Source organism: Mycetomoellerius zeteki, unplaced genomic scaffold (genome assembly GCF_001594055.1).
Source record: "Mycetomoellerius zeteki isolate Tzet28-1 unplaced genomic scaffold, Tzet1.0 scaffold28, whole genome shotgun sequence".
NCBI lineage: Eukaryota > Metazoa > Arthropoda > Insecta > Hymenoptera > Formicidae > Mycetomoellerius > Mycetomoellerius zeteki.
Window position 1 is genome coordinate 748,214 of NW_017257260.1, and position 20,191 is coordinate 768,404.

Sequence of the window (20,191 nt, forward strand, 5' to 3'; positions counted from 1 at the left end):
CACACACACACACACACACACACACACACACACACACACACACACACACACACACACACAGTAAAATAATATATAATTTTATTTAATTCAATAATTTTATTTAATAATAACAAATTTTATATAGTATCTTCATCTATTGATTTGTACTTTGTACTAAAATTCTTTTGTTCAATTTGAAATTTATATCATTTTAACATACTAAAACTTTAATAATTTTTAACTTAACATTTAAAAAATTCATTTGGAAATAAATTCATTGCAATTGCAAATGCGCGCAAATATATAATAAAATTTTATATTCAATTTTATACATTTAGATTTTTTTAAACTTAAGATTTAATTCTAAAGTGACATACTTATAATATAAAAAAAATTGAAATTTATTGTGAATGCTAATTTTCTTCAACAGTTTAATATTTCTATTAAAGAAAACATCTTAGGAATAAGCTCAATTTATCAAAAATTTCATCAGCGAAATTTTTAGGTTCCTAGGTCATTTGTTTTTTTTATGAAATTTTTCTCTAATGAACGAAATAATATTTAAATCCTTTAGCATTGTTTATAAAAATTACGCAATATGCATTATTACCAAAAGCTTTTTACTTAAATATTATTTCCCTATAATTAATTCTTTTACAAAAGAATTACTATTATTTATACATATATGATATATTTTACCTATACAATAAATATTAATTTAATTTTAAATGTTATAAATTTACAAAGATCTTTAAACTTAACAAATACTTATTCGTAAAAATCAATAATTATAATAGAATAAAGAATGTTTTGAAAGTAAGGAAAATAAATATATATTTTATGCAAAGGAGAAAGCTGGAATGGTAGAAAATTCAAAAAAATGATTTTACAAAAATATTATAAACTAATTTATAGTCCTTTTTTAAATAAAATATTTGGTAAGACTTTAGAAAATTGACGACCTCATCAATTTCAATGATCCTGACATAGTATATTATCAAAGTCACGACCTTGAGTGACCTCCAACAAGTTTCCACTCGTTATCCATTAAAAAGTTATTAGATAACAAAATAAATTTAAGAAATAACGTTTCTTTTCTACTATATAAAAGAAAATTCTGTTTTAAAATAAATTTTCTGCTTTTTAAAAACAAAAATTTTCTTTGAAACATTATTTTTTAATATAATTTTTGTTTTTAAAGCGGAGAAGTTAAAATTGATCTAAATATTTAAGTATCTTATTTACTCGTCTATTCGTCATTTTAAATTTTGATATTTTGCTTTACAAACAACCGAGCGTTATCTTACCTTATTCGTTTATTAAATCACGCTGATCTCACAATGCGTAGGAGTTTACCTTTTAAATTTCATCGATATAATTTCGATTTTACTTGACATACATACCACACTTGTAGTCTAACGAACTGTGTACCGAAATATTTCCGGACTACACAATTAAACCACTGTAGTAATCTCGCGAATCAAATTAAATTCTAATAATTTCGATGCTCAATCAGGCATATTTCAAAGATGTTAGTATGCTGAAAAAACTGTAATTAAATTTATTGCGAAAAATATTACCTCGGCCGGGAGTCGAACCCGGATCTCTTGTATTCCGTACGAGCGTCCTGAGCCATTAGACTACCGAGGCTATATATTAAAAATATTTTTCGCAATAAATTTAATTATAGTTTTTTTCAGCATATTAACATCTTTGAAATATGATGCCTGATTGAGCATCGAAATTATTAGAATTTAATTTATTAGAATTTTGATTATTTCAGATATATTTCTGTTACATTTGTCGCATCTTTACGATAATAAATTTACATTAAAACATTTAAAACTTGAGATAAAACTTGAGAAACCATTATTTTCATTTAAAAAGAAATCATTGAACATTGAAATTCTTGATCTACACAGAACCATTGATTCCCTTCAGAAAAAATTAACTACATCATTTCTCTATCTAACTCTTTGTCGACATTTATTTGGAACGAGATTTTCTCTCATCTCGCTTATTATTTTGAAAAATTCAACCGTAGATTGTTCTCATAACATAGAAAAAAATTCCACCAGCTAATAAAAAAATCTTTTTACAAAAATATTAAGAAAATAAAACCGATTAAATTTTATTGCGGAGTTAACGAGAGAGGTTATCTCAAATTCATAAAATTTGAACAACAGGAGCCTATAAATTCTCGGAATGAGACAATGCATAATGTTAACATAGATCCAATTAACTTCACACATAAATCCAATTACCCTCTTGAAGTAACTAATAAAAAATGATTCGTGAATTTAACCAACATTGACATTCCCTCAAAAGTTTATTCATTATTACAGTTAGGGGACAATTTTATCCTTCCGATTGATTTAAACAAAAAAACAACTATCTATCAATTTATTAAAGATATTGAAGGTAATAAAATCGTTATATATATCAACATATTTATTTAAGATTCGTAATGTTACCATTCTCTATTTCTATTATTTTCTATACAAGAATAATCCAAAAAGCTTTCTGGATAAAAGAATCTCTTTATAAATCTACAGAGAAATTTTTCCAAAATCACTCGAATATCATTTTCACTCGAGCAGATAAAGGTAATGAAACTGTTGTTTTAGAGAAGGATTTATATATAGAGTGAGATATTTAAAACAGGTCACCTGAATAACTCGCTTGTTTTTAACAATAGAAGGAAAAATATTAAACAAAAGTTGCATGGTTTCAAGGGGGACGTATTTTGGTATCATGTTATCTTTCTTCTAGATGGAGGTGCTAAAAAGATATAAAAGTCACCTCCATTTTTTTAAACGGAATTGTATAATTTTTTTTACACAATATGATTCCTCTAATTATTCTGCATATAAAAGTACTATCTGCATATAAAAGTATTATATAAATATATAAGTAGCGATATCAAAAAATCAATAGTTTACGAGATATTTTATATTTTATTGTGGCATATATTGATATATAAAATATTAAATAACTCGTAAACTATTAATTTTTGGATAACCATACCTTAATACTTTTATGAACAGAATAATGAGATGAATCAATTGGTGGAAAGAAAATACATAGTTACTTTTAAAAAAATATGTATGCAAAATGGATATTTTTACGTAAAAATGAATTTTTAGTGCAAAAATGAAAATAAGAGGAATAATCTCCAATGGCCTTGATCTTGACAAATGTTATTCAGGACATGATTCTGAACAATATTCAAGAGGTTTTAACCGTCAGTCGGACAACTTACATAATGCTAATGCCGACTGTACTGTAACTTTCGAATCTTATAACTCGAAAAATACTTAATGAAAAAATATTTTATTATAGTGTTTTGAAAAGCTCTCGAGGTAAGCTATAAGAAAATGTAATAAAAAATGGGAGGTTCCACTTAAAAAATTCAAAGTAGTCTTGCTCTCATTTTGACAACGCTACTCAAAGTCAAACAAATGGTACCATACTCTCCTTATAAAACTTTTGTCTGAACATATTAATAATTTGATACATATTTTCAGAGATAATAGCTTGTAACACTTTACATGGGCCATCCTATATATATATATGTGTGTGTGTGTGTGTGTGTGTGTGTGTGTGTGTGTGTGTGTGTGTGTGTGTGTCATAGTTATAAATCCATCAACACTCAGGGTTCGTGGATTATTGAAGTAATAATTTCCGTACGATCCGTAGAGGTCAAGCAACGCTAGATGGAAAAAAGCTTGGAATGGATTACCGCTTGGAATTACCAGGAAATTAATTCTTGTATTCATAGGAAAACATTTTTTTAATATTAACCCTTGCACGGCACACTTATTTTCGGTACCTTCAAACGGCACATATGGGTCATTCGTGTCCGACTCGATTTTGAGGCTCTTAAAGTGCTCGAAAAATTCTGTAAAAATTCATACATATTCTTTAAGGTCTCTACTAAATTATTCTGCCATGCCGACATTGGAAAAAAAGTTTAGAAGAATTATGAAAATACTTTTCTGTACCAGAAAAGGAAAAATAATTTAGTTTTCATATAAACATTATAACTTTGCTCTATATATATATATATATGTGTGTGTATAAAAAACCATTGTAGGATGTTTTTGTATAGATATGATACTTTAAAAAAATAATATTACAGGGATCAGATGCAGAAAAAGTGCAATTATTTGAGCATCTGAAAATGTCATATTTTTAATGCGAGGGTTAATTTTGTCGTGTGTATTTTGGAATATGATGCTAATCAATAATACTTATTTGAGGAATAAAATTGGATTAATTAATATTACAACTTTCATTTTTCTCATTAGTTATACAGGGTGTCCCAAAACTACCGCATTTCTTTTTACGGACGTATTCTTGATGTAATTTTGAGACGAAAATCCTAATACGAAAATGTCGAGATTATAATAATTTTTTTAATTATATAAGCTAACTTTAAATGCTTATAAATCAAAAACCATTTTACTTTTATAGCCTCTATTATTATTTCTGAATTCTTTTGAACATTCTAAGATGAAAATCCTAATACGAAAATATCGAGGCTATAATATTTTTCGAATTATAAACTACCTTTAACCAATTATGATTCAAAAACTATTGTAGCCTCGACATTTTTGAATTAGGATTTTCGTTTTAAAATTTTCACCTCAAGAATACGTTCTTAAGAGGAAATGCGGTGGTTTTGAAACATCCAGTATATAATTATGTATACTGCTATATTATATATAATAATTATATTTAATCATTTATATATAATTATATATGGAAAATTTGTTTCCGTATGAACTCCATTAAACGAAATAAAAATTTTAAGAAGCGTTTACAATAATAAAGTTAATATTATACAAATTATATATAGAATTACAGAATTAGAAACATACGATGTTCTTTCTCTGCTTTGGAAAAGAGCTGAAATGTCTTCACCCTCGTACCAGTTAGCTGGAACAGTTCGCTGTCTCGCACATATATTTATACTTGCGTACATCGTCACTAATACGCAGACTATGTGTAGTCGTCTCTTCTTCGCTAGATACGTGTGTTACACGCGTGTAAAATGACTGCACATGTCGGAACCTTTGATCTCGACCATTTATCATTGCTTGTGAGAAAAAGTCTAATAATTTACATGTTCAGATCTTGTACATGTATGAATGAATACGTGTATTTATGTATATCATATATGTGATATGGATATACATAATAGTACAAAGGAAGGTAGAAATTTTCAAGAGTTTTGCAACTCCTCGAGGATCGTTTTATTTCTTATGTTTTCTTATGTATTTTTCTTCGTAGAAACCGAAAATAATCATTATAATAACGCCAAACTTAAGGAAAAATTGGTATATCGAAATAAAGTGAATAAAATCCTTTTTCGCATCGTTATAAAATCAATTATGCTTTAATAATTTATTTATGAACTTAATTCCGAATTACATCAAAAGTGAGTAATACTGCATCACAAAACGTTGATTTAGATTATATTTTTCACTATAATATTTGTTATGTCGATACCGTTTCCTCCACTTCAAATGTCGTACATTGTTTGGAGTGTGGGAAACGTTGCCGAGAATTTTTTGCTGGAAAAAATCACTGAACAAAATTTCAGAGAAAGGAGGATATTAAAAAGAGGCCGATTTCTGCCCAAAAAAGTATAAGTAAAAAGAATAGCGTTTTTTATATACACTGCTCAAAAAAATTATGCACCCAAAAAAAATAATTTTCGTATTAAGCAGAATCTGCTAAATCTTAGAAGATTTTATTCTTATACACGGTGTCTCAAGAGGAATCCTTCGAAATTAAGCGGAAACAATTTTAAGCACAATATTCTTACAATTAAAGTAATTTCGCCTTGCATCTGCAGTACAAATCTTGCTATTCCTAATATAAAAAAAGCGCTAAGAGTGCATGCTTCTCATAAAGAACCATTTGGGCCGGTTTCACCAACGCCAATTACGTAATCGGCCGTGGAACTGATAAATTGCGTTTGCTGTTTAGTAAAATTGACCATTTATGGTTGACAGTTAATCACTGATTCGGTTTAATCGAGTTGATGAAATCGGTCCTTTGTACCAACAATTGGCGCTAAGTTAAATCCCATTTCTTTAATAATATTTTCATTAATGATCTCTTTATTCCAATTCAAGTTATAATAGTTTTATTCCCCTTCAAAAATTATTACATAAAAATCATTACTTTGTTAACAATTGTTAAACAAAAAAATTAAAAAAACTTTTTTTTCTTCACAACATTGAAGTACTCTTGAAACCGTACAACTTCTGTTTAAAAAATTTTTTTCCATCTTTATACTTCCGACGGTATTCGGCTCGAAATAGAAATACCGTTTTTTTTCAAAAGGGTATTTCATCCCTTAAACATGAGTTAGCGCATGTATGAAAAAATACGTGTCTCTTAGATTTTCGTATTTAACAACATATTTCATGGAGAATCAAATCGGTTTCGGACAGTTGTGAAACTTCCCTTGCTAGTATAGTCTTGTATAATCGTACATAACCACATAAGCTCTTATCAGGCTAAAATTCATACGTGAACAAATAAGATTGCTTCTTATATGAGCATATAAGAGGTATTTCCTCCCGAGTTATATTCATATTGCTTGGAAACACTAAAACAATTCTCGAAGTAAAAGTCGATTATAACTTTTTTCTTATTTAACACATAAATAAAAAAAATAGGTATACGTATGGGGTGTATACTAGAAAGGGGTGTACTTTAGAATGCTAAAAGATTTTAAGGAGTGATTCCTCACACAAATTTAAAACAAAAATTTCATATGATTATATGTCTCAGATCGCTTAGTTTCGAAGTTATAAAATGTCAAAAAATTTCACGCGTTTTCTCCAAAAGTTTCAAAAACTATTCGAGTTACTTTGATAAAACTTTAACATATACAAAGTTTCATCAAAATAATTCGAGTTTTTTGAAATTTTTAGAGAAAAAACGAAATTTTTCCTTCAACTTTGACACCCTGTATCTTTGAAACTAAGCTGTTTCAGATATAATATATGTATAATATAATTATATAAAGTTTTCGTCTTGAATTTGTGTAACGAATCACCCCTTAAAATCTTGTAGCATATTTACAATTAGTATACACCCTGTACATATACGTGTCCAGAAAAGAAGTCTGAAGTTTCAAATTGTTTATCTTGGTTTGAAAAAACTGAAAATTTAATGAAATACTTCTGTTTGAATTGACCTTGTTTTGATTTTAGAAATCTTAACTAATGTCGAAGCAATGGTTGATCGTGCATCTTCTCATATTGCATAACTTTTGTTTATCTAAAATATTTTTTGTAAAATAAAATCTAATAAAAATAATAGGTTTGCATTAATTAAAATGGTCTGTCTTATATGTTTTAAGTTAACAGTATGATGCTAATAATAATTAAACTTAAATCTTTTAAAATAAGGTCTTTATTATTATTATTTGTGTTTACTAATAATTTATAATCTGTGTAATAAAGTATTAATTAATTATGTTACAGAAAGCACCAGCACTGAAATTGGGGAACAACCGCAACAATTGCATCAACAGCAACAACATCAACAACAATATGGAGAAGTAAATCAATTAGGCGGTGTATTCGTTAATGGAAGACCACTTCCCAATGCAGTCAGATTGAGAATAGTCGAGCTTGCACAATTGGGTATCAGACCATGTGATATCTCACGACAATTACGTGTTAGTCACGGATGTGTCAGTAAAATACTGGCACGCTATCACGAAACGGGTAGTATTCTACCAGGCGCAATTGGTGGCAGCAAGCCACGTGTGACTACACCAAAAGTTGTGCAATACATAAAGCAATTGAAATTAAAAGATCCAGGGATTTTTGCATGGGAGATCAGAGATCGATTATTGTCTGATGGCATTTGTGACAAATATAACGTTCCATCAGTATCCAGTATATCAAGAATATTAAGAAATAAAGTTGGCACAACGACAACTATGCATCATCATTCACATCATTCAGCTCACCATCATCATCACCATCATCACCATTTTTATGCAGCTGCAGCAGCGGCTGGTGCAGCTCTTTGTCCAGTTCCGTATCCACCGACATCTTATCATCCGACAGCGCCGCCTTCCATTCCACATCATCATCATCAAGGTTAGTACTTTATGTAACTTTTGGTAATTTAAATATAGAAATTAAATATAGGAATGAAAGAGGCTTCTCTACTCGTTTTTATTAATTTCTTTCTTATCAATTGATAAAAACTATGTATAATTTAGTCTAAATGTTCAATTCACATAAAATTATTTGATATATCACTCCGTTACATATCATAATAAAAAATTTGAAAATAAATAAATCTTATATTCTGAAAATGATATTAAAAATTAATTATATTCACATGTGCAAGATATCACACTACAGTATTACTATTTAAGAACATTACATTTAGGACATATTTAATGCAAGTTAGAGTTAATTTCCTTTTATGAAAATATCAAAGTAATTTGTAACTTATCTTTCTAACATTACACATTTTTATAATTAAAACTTAAAATTAAATTTTGAAAAAGGCAAATTTTAACTTAAAAGAAAATTTTAAAATTTGCAGAGAACTTTTCATAATACTTTACTGCAAAATTTACTACTTTTACCATGTTTAGTGATAAATGGGACAATTTGGCAATTTAAGAATATTATCGTATAAAGATAGAAATTTTTTAAATATACAAAAAATATTTTATGAACTACATAATAAAAATTACCAAGCACATTATAAATTATTTTAATGCAAAATATTTACAAAACGCTTTGCAAAACATTTCCCTTTAATATGGATCAGTTGCCATTATATTTTAATATATAACTTATTAAGAAATCCTGATAATTTCAAGAATTGTAAGGATTCCTTAATTATAATGTAATAAACCTTTACATTATGGGACATTTCGACCTTGATATATGTTGTCAAGGTCATGACTCTAAGTGACCTTCAAAAGGTTTTAGGTAGCGCTCACTGTTCATTCAAAAGTTATAAATAAATAAAGTTTAAAAAATAATGTCTTATTTGTATCATATACACTATTAAAACCTACCCTAAAACCTTCCTAGAGGCGTTCGACTTTCCACGCAAAGGGAGGTTCATCCCACCTCCCCCCTTTCTAGGATTTAATGACTTTCCATGCGAAAAAAGGTTCATTCCACCTCCCCTTAGCCAAGGGGCAATCGACTTTCTCCTAGACGGGGGAGTAGAGTGGATCTTGCTTCGCGTGAAAAATCTAACGCCCCGAAATAGGGGAGGGGGAAGATGGAATTTAAGTCGCTTCGCTTGGAAAGTCATACGCCCTCGAGATGGGGTGGACTTCCCTTCGTGTGGAAAGTCGTATGCCCGTCAGTATACAGAAATAAGACATGATTTTTTAGATTTTATTTGTTAATAATTTTTCAAAGAACAGTGATCGCCACCTAAAATCTCTTTTATCTTCCATTTACTTCCGTACGTAATTATAAGGAAAAGCAACGCATAGAAAAGCAGTTAAAAAGAGCTTACGGAATATGAAAAGTTTGATTTGCGTATGATCTTTTATAAGACGCCCGCCATAGCGTTTTCTTTTTATGAGAAACGTGCCCCTTTCGTGGCAGCACTACGTACTACGCACAGCGAACGGATTCTTATAATTTATAACTGTATCTAATGGAGATCCGGGAAAAAATGGAACAGATCTGAACAGATTCAATTATATCTCATCAGGTCCGAATCTCTCAGATCTGGTTTAATAAAATAATATTGGCCCTCTATCTTATTTGATCCAATTGGACATGATGAGATCTAATTCGATCTTTTTTTATTATATTTGATTATTATTAACTATTGTACTGCTTCCATATAATGGAATATAACAGATAATATAATGCCTGCGTAACATTCTACGTCCACATAATTTCCCACTCACGAATCATTGCAGCTATATAATATAAATACATTTACATATTGCGGTTACAGTTATGTTGCGCTATACATTATCCTAACTTAATTTAATGCTTTTTGCACATACTATTCCTGAAAAAGATCTTGGAATTAATTCTAAAGCGAAAACAAACGGAATAGTTTGCTCTCTTAGAATTAATTTAAAATCACTTGGCTAAACAGCAAAGAGACAAAAATTGGATCATTCCCAACCAGACAGTAGCGAGATACTCATCCTCGGTCTTATATAGAGCATAATTTCAACTTTATCCAACGTTTTTATTGACACATCTGTGATAATGTTCTACGGATTTGCTGAAGATGGTTTGAAGTAAGCCGAAACGTCCAAATTGTCTGTATTGACAGTCATGTACACAATTTTTAATATATTATATGAATATTATTTGACTATTATATAAATTGCGCACCAATTCCCGCTCTGTGTAACGCTCTCATTGTTCGTACATTATATTATTGTTTTTTAATTTCGATTAGTATTTAATTTTGATTTTAATTCATTTATTTATAAACTTCACAGTTCGCACATAAATATTTATAAATATCATTACTGAGTATTTTATAGTAATATTCATATATTATATATACTTTTATGGTAATTGTTGAGTTTAGCCTCCTCACTTCCGATGTTGATAAAATTATAAGAATAAGAATCTTATTTTAGATCGTACATCTGAGAACACAATCAATACGGTAATATAAATTTTTAAAGCAGACAAATACTTAATTAAAATAAATTTTCTGCTATAAAAACAAAAATTATATAGAAAATAATTTATATATGTTTCCTGGTAACAAAATATTAACAATTTGAGGCCAAATTGACAGCAAACTCTATCAGATTTTGACTACAAAACTATAACCATCTGTGTCCGCATTTGGTTACGGATTTGTCGATAAAACCTGCTGACAGGCTATGCCAGCAGATTTGTGGCAGAAATCGAGCAAAGTTTGCTTAAATCAGGTTCTGCTTCCAATCCACTCTCAATTTGCCGTCAGGTTATGCATGACTTTGTTCAGTATCTACTACGTACCAATCTGCTAGCAAAGCATGTCTAGCAGGCTTTGTCATATTTCTGACAGAGCAATTTGTTGACAATACAATGTCAGATAATACAAACTTTGGGTACAATTGATTGCTTTTCTGCAATCAAAAATTAGTAGCAGATCCTGCTTAAAATCTGTTTCCGCAAGGCTTTGCTATCAGAGTTTATAAAATAAAGGATTTGTGTTTTTAAAACAGAGAATTTATTTTTGAAGCAAAGAATTTGTGTAATTGAAGCAGAAAATACTTATTACAGCCTCATTTACATGTTCTTATGTCTATCTCTATCTCTCTATCTCTATCTCTCAATCGCCTGTCTTTGATTATATATTTTATTGTTTAATCTCGAGAGCTCAATTTTATTCTTAAATTTATTTATTTAAAACTATGAAGTATTACACAATCCTAATTATAATTAATGCTACTGATGATGGAATAAAATAAGTTTTGTATATTTTTGACGAATATAATCGTCTCTTTGCTAGATATGCTTTTGATTTATAAAACAATCTTATGTCAATGTACAATGATAATATGTTTACACAGTTGCATTCTATGATTATCAAATATTTCCTGACATAATATGTGATCTTGCATGATATTGTTAGAAAATGGAGACGATAATCTACAAAATATTGTATTTGTTAAAAATTGTTTAATATTATTCTTTTTTAATTCGTTTGTGTACTGCCGAATAGTTGATTATGATATTGCATGTACAAATCATGCAAACATCATCAAATGTTTTAAATATGGCCGTCTATTTTTAAGTTCTGATAACAAAGCCATTTTTTGTCCTAATAACTGATTTTTACATATTTCACAATTTATAGTGTTGTACAGTCTATTTATAGTATTGTACAGTCATCTATTACAAATATATCCTGCTATATATTCATTATGTTGTCTATATATGATGTTAGCTGCTACATTGTTTTCATATAGTCATGATCAAAAGTTAATATATCTTTATCAAAGTTTTCTATTTCTTCATTTATTAAGGGACATTTAATTTTTTTTTGATTGAATGATGCATGCAAAATTTCAAAACTATCAGAAAGACAATTGCTGGCATTAAACTGTTTTATTTTATGCCTGATTAACAGACGTTTGTATGCACTTTTTATTTGCAGAACATTTGAGTTGTTATTCATAACTATTCATAACTCCATATAGCACTAAAAAACGTTTTAAGAAAATCTTGAGATAATTTATATGTTAACAAATATGTCATTCCGAAAATCTTTAAATAATCAAGAGTAAGGGAAATATATTTCTTAAATATACAATTAGTCCAAGGAAACTAGTTTTTCTACCAGTAATTATTGTAATCTACCACTAATAATCGTAATATGGAAATGCCATTCGCATCCTGTAACGTATTAATATATTCTTCAAAATATTCAGCATGTGTTTGTAGATGTGTATAATTTTCAAAAGTTAATGATATATTAAACTTATGACGAGAAAATTTATTTTTACAATTTAACATATCACCTATATTACTGAAATTTAAACAAAACTCAGCAATTGCTTTGTAATTAGCAAATTCACTGTTTATTATAAAGTCTGATAATTTTAATAAGAACATAAGTGAATTGTATACACTTTCACTTAAAGTTCGTATTGTTAACTTCCCAATGAATAGACATAAGACAACTTTAAGATATCTTTCAGAATTCTTTATGAAATATCTTGAAGATGTCATTTTTTAAGTTAAAATTGTTGAATATTAATTATTTTATTATGATACTATACAGGGTGTCCCGAATTTAAATGTTTAGACTTCAGGAAAGTGTAGAGGATCGATAAACTAAAGAAAAAGTCCTAAAGAGATATATTCGTTTTTACTTCGTTTTGGAGAAAATCGCAAAAAGAAGACAAAACGTAATTTATTTTCCGAGTTATTTAATAATCCCGTAACAAGAACTTCATCATCACATTCTACGAAATCTTCGAACGTTATGTCTCCGATGTTGTAATGTGCTGAAACTTGTCTCTAGCTACCGTATTATATAAATTTGTATCGTCTTCACAATTTTCTTTTGCTTTTATAGTGTCTTCTGTTTGTGAAGAAAACCCACAAGTTCTAAAGCAGTTAATTATTGATTTCTGCGATACATTTTGTCATAATTTATCTGCTAATCTCATAGCATGCAATACTGTAATAAAGATGCATTTTCCTTCTATATATATATATATATATCTGATATTATATCTTTTACTTCTTTCTTATACAAGATCTTGAAATTTTTTATAATTCCTTGGTCCAAAGGCTGAAGTTTCTACTTCGTATCCGGTGGTAGGATCTACATTTTAATTGATCGAATATCGACAGGATATTGTTGTGTGCCGCACAATTGTCTATGAATAAAATAATTTTTCGTTTCTCTTTTGTCATTTTTTTTATCGAGCTTAGTTGTAACAACCTGACTTTTATGCGCAGACGTAGTTCGTCGGTAATTTTGGAGCGCAAAAGAGGTTCGAACGGGAGGTGACATGCAATAACTGGAAGACGGAATTTAGTACTAATAATAATTGAACATATATTTGATAACTCTTGTCTGAAATGCAATGTAGTTTGTCCGCGAACGCTATAATTCGCGGAACTCGAGAGACCGGTCAGAAAAATGTTGAGACGTTGATTACAATGTATTTCTGTGTATATGCATGTATGTATGTGTATATGGGTACGCAGTCTGACTCAGTCGTCGCAGACGGCTTTTTCAACTATGGTAAAGATGCATGTCGCGGAGCGTGGGGCGTAGATCAGCTGTGCGTCACAGCGCACACCTGATTGGTTCTTGCGGATACACGCCAGCAAATCACGTTCGCGTTCACGTTCGCGATATACGGCGCGGTATAAATGCGAAACGTTTTCCCTGATGCAATGGGGAAAACGGAGAACGCGTTTTGGTGCTCGATGACTGAGAACACTCGGCGGAGACAGAGAAAACCTTTTTGTTATTGTCGAGGCCGGTAGTTTTGGTATAGCCGACAGAGAGAGAGTCGAGAAAACTCGACAGAGATAGAGTATGCTCTATCTCTGGATTCTTGTCGGTTGCGGAAGGAGACGGCAAGCTAGCCAGTGGCCGAGAACACTCGGCGGAGCATATTCTGCCACGGAAATTCCTATCGGTTTACAGTTACACTGGTGCAGTTCTGATCAGGGCCTCCAAACTGGTCGTACCAGCGTTAGGAGCGCCTCTATCATACATTCCCCAATATATGAACTAAATATGAATGCGTGAGTACGTGTCGGTAAATACGGTCTTATTCGACGAAACGAAGAGTATTCACTGTAGTCAATACTGTTTGTTATGTTGATTCATTAAATTGCATTTAATTCAGTGTTCAATATAATAAAACATTATTTACAACAATGGTAAGAGCATGTTGTGTTTCAACTTGCCACTTAGGGAAAAATGTACCATCCCATTTATTGCCAAAAAATACTGAACGTCGCAAGTTGTGGTTAGAACGTTTACGTATAAATCCATCAGAACTTGAAATGCAAAAGCTGCAAGTGTGCTATAAACATTTTCATGACAACGATTATAGTTGTTCTCCATCTAGATGAGTTTTAAAAAGTACTTCCGTCAATATATATGTCATCTAAACATAAAAATATAACTACAGCAAGTACTAGTACACCACATCAGCAGAAGATGAAAATATAACTACAGCAAGTACTAGTATGCCATCAGCAGAAGATGAAAGTACAAATACTAGTATAGTAATTCCAAATTTATCACAACATATATTTGAAAATAACAAAAGGATACAAGATATTTGCTCTAGAGGACAACATTTGGAATCTGAATTACAAGAACCAAGATGACTCATTTTGCAAGGTCAAAATGATTATAGTGTATTGATTGAACAGCAACAACTGAAGGAGCAGCGGCATGAATTAATAGTGCAACAGCATGAAGAACAGTTGTTACAACATTAAAAATTATTAAACCAACATACAAAAGATATTTAGCAGTTAAAGGATACAATAATGCATCTCCAATAAAGCCCGAAATCATGTGCAAGACTTGATCTTGAAGATATAACCAGAAAAAATTTATTGACTTCAAGAGCTAGAAAATTATACAATACGAAAAGACTGTACAATTGAAAAAAAGAGAAAAGACATCTAAAGAGACGTATTAATAGAATTAAACAACGAAATACATCAAAAATAATAAAACGATATAAAACAAATAAAAAGGTAGATTTTAAATAGGTAATTAATAAAACTGTAGCAGTACGATAGCAAATCACACATACACATGATTTTTTAAAGAACAATAATGTAGTACCACAGGTATAATTTCAAAATCTAAGAACTTATTAATGATTCAATCCTATTAGTCTTTATTATTTCGTTGATTTGATTATTATCTATATACATCTATTTACATCTATTTACATATACAATATTTACATCTATTATATGATATTATTCTATTATATTTGTATTTGTCATAAATTGACATTATTAATCATCAAATCATTGAAACCTTCTCAAGAACCTTAAGATATTTTAATTTAATATTATTTATTTTAATATTACATTTACTTTTTACGTTATATTATTACCTTTTATGTTAATTATCTCTATTAATATATCATTTGTATAAATTACTTTTTGTAAATATTTTTTAATAACAGGTAAGACGATGTACAATGACAGAAAAAATGTTTTGCATTACGATTTATCGCAGATCTCGGTCCGCATATAACTTTCTATTGAAGTATCTATTATGTCCTGCTACTACTTTAGATACTCAACTTACAACAGAAGTTTCACAACTGTTCGTAACAGATTTGATTTTCCATGAAATATGTTGTAAAACACGAAAATCTAAGAGAGACACGTATTTTTTTATACGTGCGCTAATTCATGTTTAAGGGGTGAAACACTCCTTTGAAAAAAAAAAAAATGGTATTTCTATTTTGAGCCGATACCGTCGGAAGTATAAAAGATGGAAAAAAATTTTTTAAACAAAAGTTGTACGTAAAGAGTACTTTAATGTTATGAAGAAAAAAATTTTTTTAATTTTTTTTGTTTAACAATTAACAAAATAATTAAAAAAATTTTTTTCCATCTTTTATACTTAAACTAAATGATAAGCATATTTACCCAAATATGATACCTAAAATGAAGGTCAAGTATGCTACCCAAGTGCTGAGTCACACGGTAGCAAATTTTATAGATGTAGCATTGACTTTAAACCAAGGTAAAATATATTACTAATATAAATAAATAAATATAAAAAATAAATAAATAAGTAAATAATAAATTAATTAATAATAAATAAATAAATAAGCGTAACATCCGATACAATTTTCTTTAATACACTTTTTGACTCTTTTAATGGGAATAAAGGACAAGGTAAAATATATGATTTATTTTACACTTTATTATATATTTATTAATATACTTTATTTATAAATAAGAAAAATAAATTATATATAGCAAAATAAATATTTTTAGGACTTACTAGTATTATAACTGCTACAAGTAATCACACACAGTTTTGGAGAGACGCATGTAATAAACTCTATCAGATGAAATTTGTTGAGAAGAAGACTCATCAAGCTATTCGAAGAAATTCACCAAAATGCTTAGTAAACTGGATTTGGACTATTCAAAGCGCAAAATATTTATGGTATGTGCTGCAAAAGTCTGGATTTTCCTCATTTAACTTAAAACATATTAATCAAGATATGGTAGAAAATTCCTTCAGCAAAATCAGAGATAATGGGCATAGGAATAATAATCCGACCACTCTCCAATTCTCTGCGGCATTTAAAACACTTGTTTTAAATGCCACAAATTTAATATCAAATCATTGTATATCATTAAACTGTGAGGAAAACGAAGAACGCACATCATTATCATTGTTAAGAATATGTCATGCTAATAACATTATAATGGAATCAGAAACAAATCAAAAAGATGATATCGAATATACTGATGCAGCTATACTGGATGCAATCACTAACATTATGTTTGTAGATTCACAAAAAGTAATAGCAATGAAAAAGAAAAATGTGTTATGGAATGTGAAGAATGTTTCCAGATTATAAAACATAATTATATTTTGGAATGTGTTCAACAAGCATTAGACATGGCAGAATTACAGTTTCCTCGGTTTTGTCATGAGATACAAGTAATGGAAAAATTAAAAAATATTCTAAACGATGAAACATTTTCGCTATCCATGATACATTGTCCTATTGTACGCAATATTATTATAGATATAACTGTAAAACACAATTTATTTTACAATGGTGTACATTTATCAACAAAATATTAAGTGAAAAAGCAGAAGTAGAACACGATGTCAATTTTATGTATGACACGGCTAAAAGAATGTATTCCAAGAAAAAAAGATAGATTCCCTTATTTCTTTTGAATAGAAATTAGCATTTTTTAAAATTCCTTTAAACCCAGCATACATCGTAATATATATGAAATTTGAGAACATTATCCATTGAAATTATTTCGATATTGATATCTAAGAGGAGAGGTACATAAAATATATATGTATATATATATATATTTGTTCAAATAAAATATATATATAACATTTTAATAATATATATGATGTATATATTTTTTAATAAAGCATTGTAATGAAAAATAATTATTTTGCTTTAATTTCATTTATATATGTGTGTGCGTGTGTGTGTAACAATGGACGCCATATTTGGCTATTTTGTTATTTAGTTCCAGTTTACCGGGGAATAAAATATATCTCAGGAGGCGCCACAAATGCTGGTGAAGTAAAACTATAGGGCAGTTTAGAGTGCCCTATTGCCCTGGTGCTGATCGTCGGCGAGATAGAGTACGCTCTGCCTCAGACATTACAGCGATTCAGCGGACTAGGAAGGCCGGTCGGTCGTTATCTTAGAACATATACTATTGGAAGAGAAATAGGGCGCTGCATGTGAAGCCAACATCCATGTGAGAGAGAAAGCCAGAGAATCCCAAATGTGGATAAATTTCCGAAAATCGAATCCCCGATTTTGATAAAACTTTGCAAAAAGCTTCATTTTAGATCAAAATGAAAGCCTTTAAAGGGATTTTTGGCAACTCCCAAAAAAAAGCTATTTTTTCGAATAAAATAGTAAAATGAATAAATATTCGTGTAGAAGTCGTGCGCCCCCAAGCAGGGGAGGAGGTGGGGTGGAAGTCGCTTCGCGTGGAAGTTGTGCGCCCCCAAGCAAGGGGGAGATAGGGTAGGAGTCGCTTCGCGTGAAAGTCGTGCGCCCCTAAGTAGGGGGGAAGTGAGATGAACCTGCCTTTGCGGCAAAACGTTTTCTATTATATTCTTTTTAGTTCATACAATAAAATTGATAATTTCATCATTATTATAAACACAATATACATTTTATTATTTCATTTAAAAAAATAGCTTTTTCGTAGCAGTTGCCAAAAATCCTTTTAAGGACTTCCATTTTAACATAAAATGAAGATTTTTTACAAAGTTTTATCGAAATCGATTCGGTTTTCAGAAGTGCACCTAAAACAACTGTACAATTCACACAGTCGACGGTGATGCGCATGCGCATTGCATTTAGGATTCTTTAGCTTTCTTTCTCACACAGATGTTGATTTCACGTCTGATATATGGGTGGCATAGGCAATTCCTCTTCCAGTAGTATATGTTCTAAGATCGCTATCAAGAACACTCGACAGTGGCTGAGCACTCTACCATTTTTTCGTGCTACTGGATCGGCCGGAGGATTTGGAGCTTTGATTATATACACATTGACTGCCAGTAGCCAACTTCAGACGTGTCGCCAAGTTGGAAAATTAAGCTCCGCCCCAAAGAGTAATTTTTTGCGGAAGTAGTGGGGAACTTTGACTATAGTCAACGCACGTTTACGGTGTGCAACGATCAGCAACGGTGTAAATAAAAGGTTCTGAATTTGTTTTTAACATCGAAAAACGTATTGTTTTATAAAATGTATTGTATTATAAACTGATGCAAGTCATCAACGTATAAGCGTAGACATGTATAAGCGTTTATAACTTTACTGTTTTCAAAGATAATCACGAAAAGTTATTTATTATTATCTTTTATTAAATACTTTTCTCATATATTTATTGTTAAAATTATTATTTTTATTTATTTAGATTGTTTTATATCCCTATTGACAACATACAAATTCCCGTAACAGGTAGCGTAACCTCAAACCAACAAAAAACAACGCTACGTCCCCTTTCTATCTATTCGAGATTTTTTTCCGGCTCCCTATCAATTCTTAACCTAATATTTGATGAATTTAAACTTTTCCTATTTGAAAAAGTCTTACTATATAAAGCACGGGGTAGCTTTCGTATCAAATTTGAACTTCCCAGTCTTTATTGTTTGGGACGGAGTCAAGCCAACTTCAGTTCGGCGACACCGAGAGTATGTATTTCCTATGGCAAAAATGAGGGACTAGCAGTCCATATGTTTATAGTCAAAGATTCGGAGGAGGAAAAAGATATCCGTGGTTTTTATATTCGGATTGTTCCCGCTCATATTGTTCCGGAATCGTTCGGCGATTCTCACTGATTAACAATACGAGCGGGAGAAATCCCTCCCGCATGAGTAGATATGTTATACCTCTATGGGATATACATAAAAAAGTTACAAAAGTTATTTTAAAAAAAATATATGTATTTCTGAAGTCTAATATTTTTTTCGTAGTATATATATATATATATATACAGGGTGTTTCCAAATTAAATGGCAAAACTTCGGGAGCGTGTAGAGGAGTAAAAAACTAAGAAAAAAAGTCCTATAGACATATGCTCGTTTTTGCTCCGTTTCAGAGAAATCGAAAAAAAATGTTTACATTTCTTGCCATATCTAGCACCGACATATTTGATTACATTTTCCACTTTCTGTTATGAATTTGTCAGTCGCTCTTTGAAAGCCTTTAACAGTAGATGAATTTTGTCTTTTGCAATATGCCGCGTACGTATTCTAATAGTGAATATGCTGATATGGTTTTTGTATACGGTTTCTGCAACGGTAATGCTTTAAAGGCGGTGCGAGAATATGCACGACGATTTCCAAACAGAAGAGTGCCAAACCGAAGAGTGTTTATGTTGACATTTAATAGATTGCGAGAGACTGGATCATTTTCAATTCGACAAGAAAACAACCGATTTCAAGCAGCGTTACGAAGAGATTTGCAGGCAGGGAA

General features: G+C 30.2%; 1 protein-coding gene across 1 annotated transcript in view; it reads left to right on the forward strand.

Annotated features, from left to right (window-relative positions):
- LOC108724151 (paired box protein Pax-1) overlaps positions 1 to 20,191 on the forward strand; it is a 54,911-nt gene that overhangs the window by 26,704 nt on the left and 8,016 nt on the right. The window contains exon 4 of the mRNA XM_018450344.1: positions 7,488 to 8,114. Coding sequence (XP_018305846.1) covers positions 7,488 to 8,114 — 627 coding nt within the window. The remainder of the gene's footprint in view (positions 1 to 7,487; positions 8,115 to 20,191) is intronic.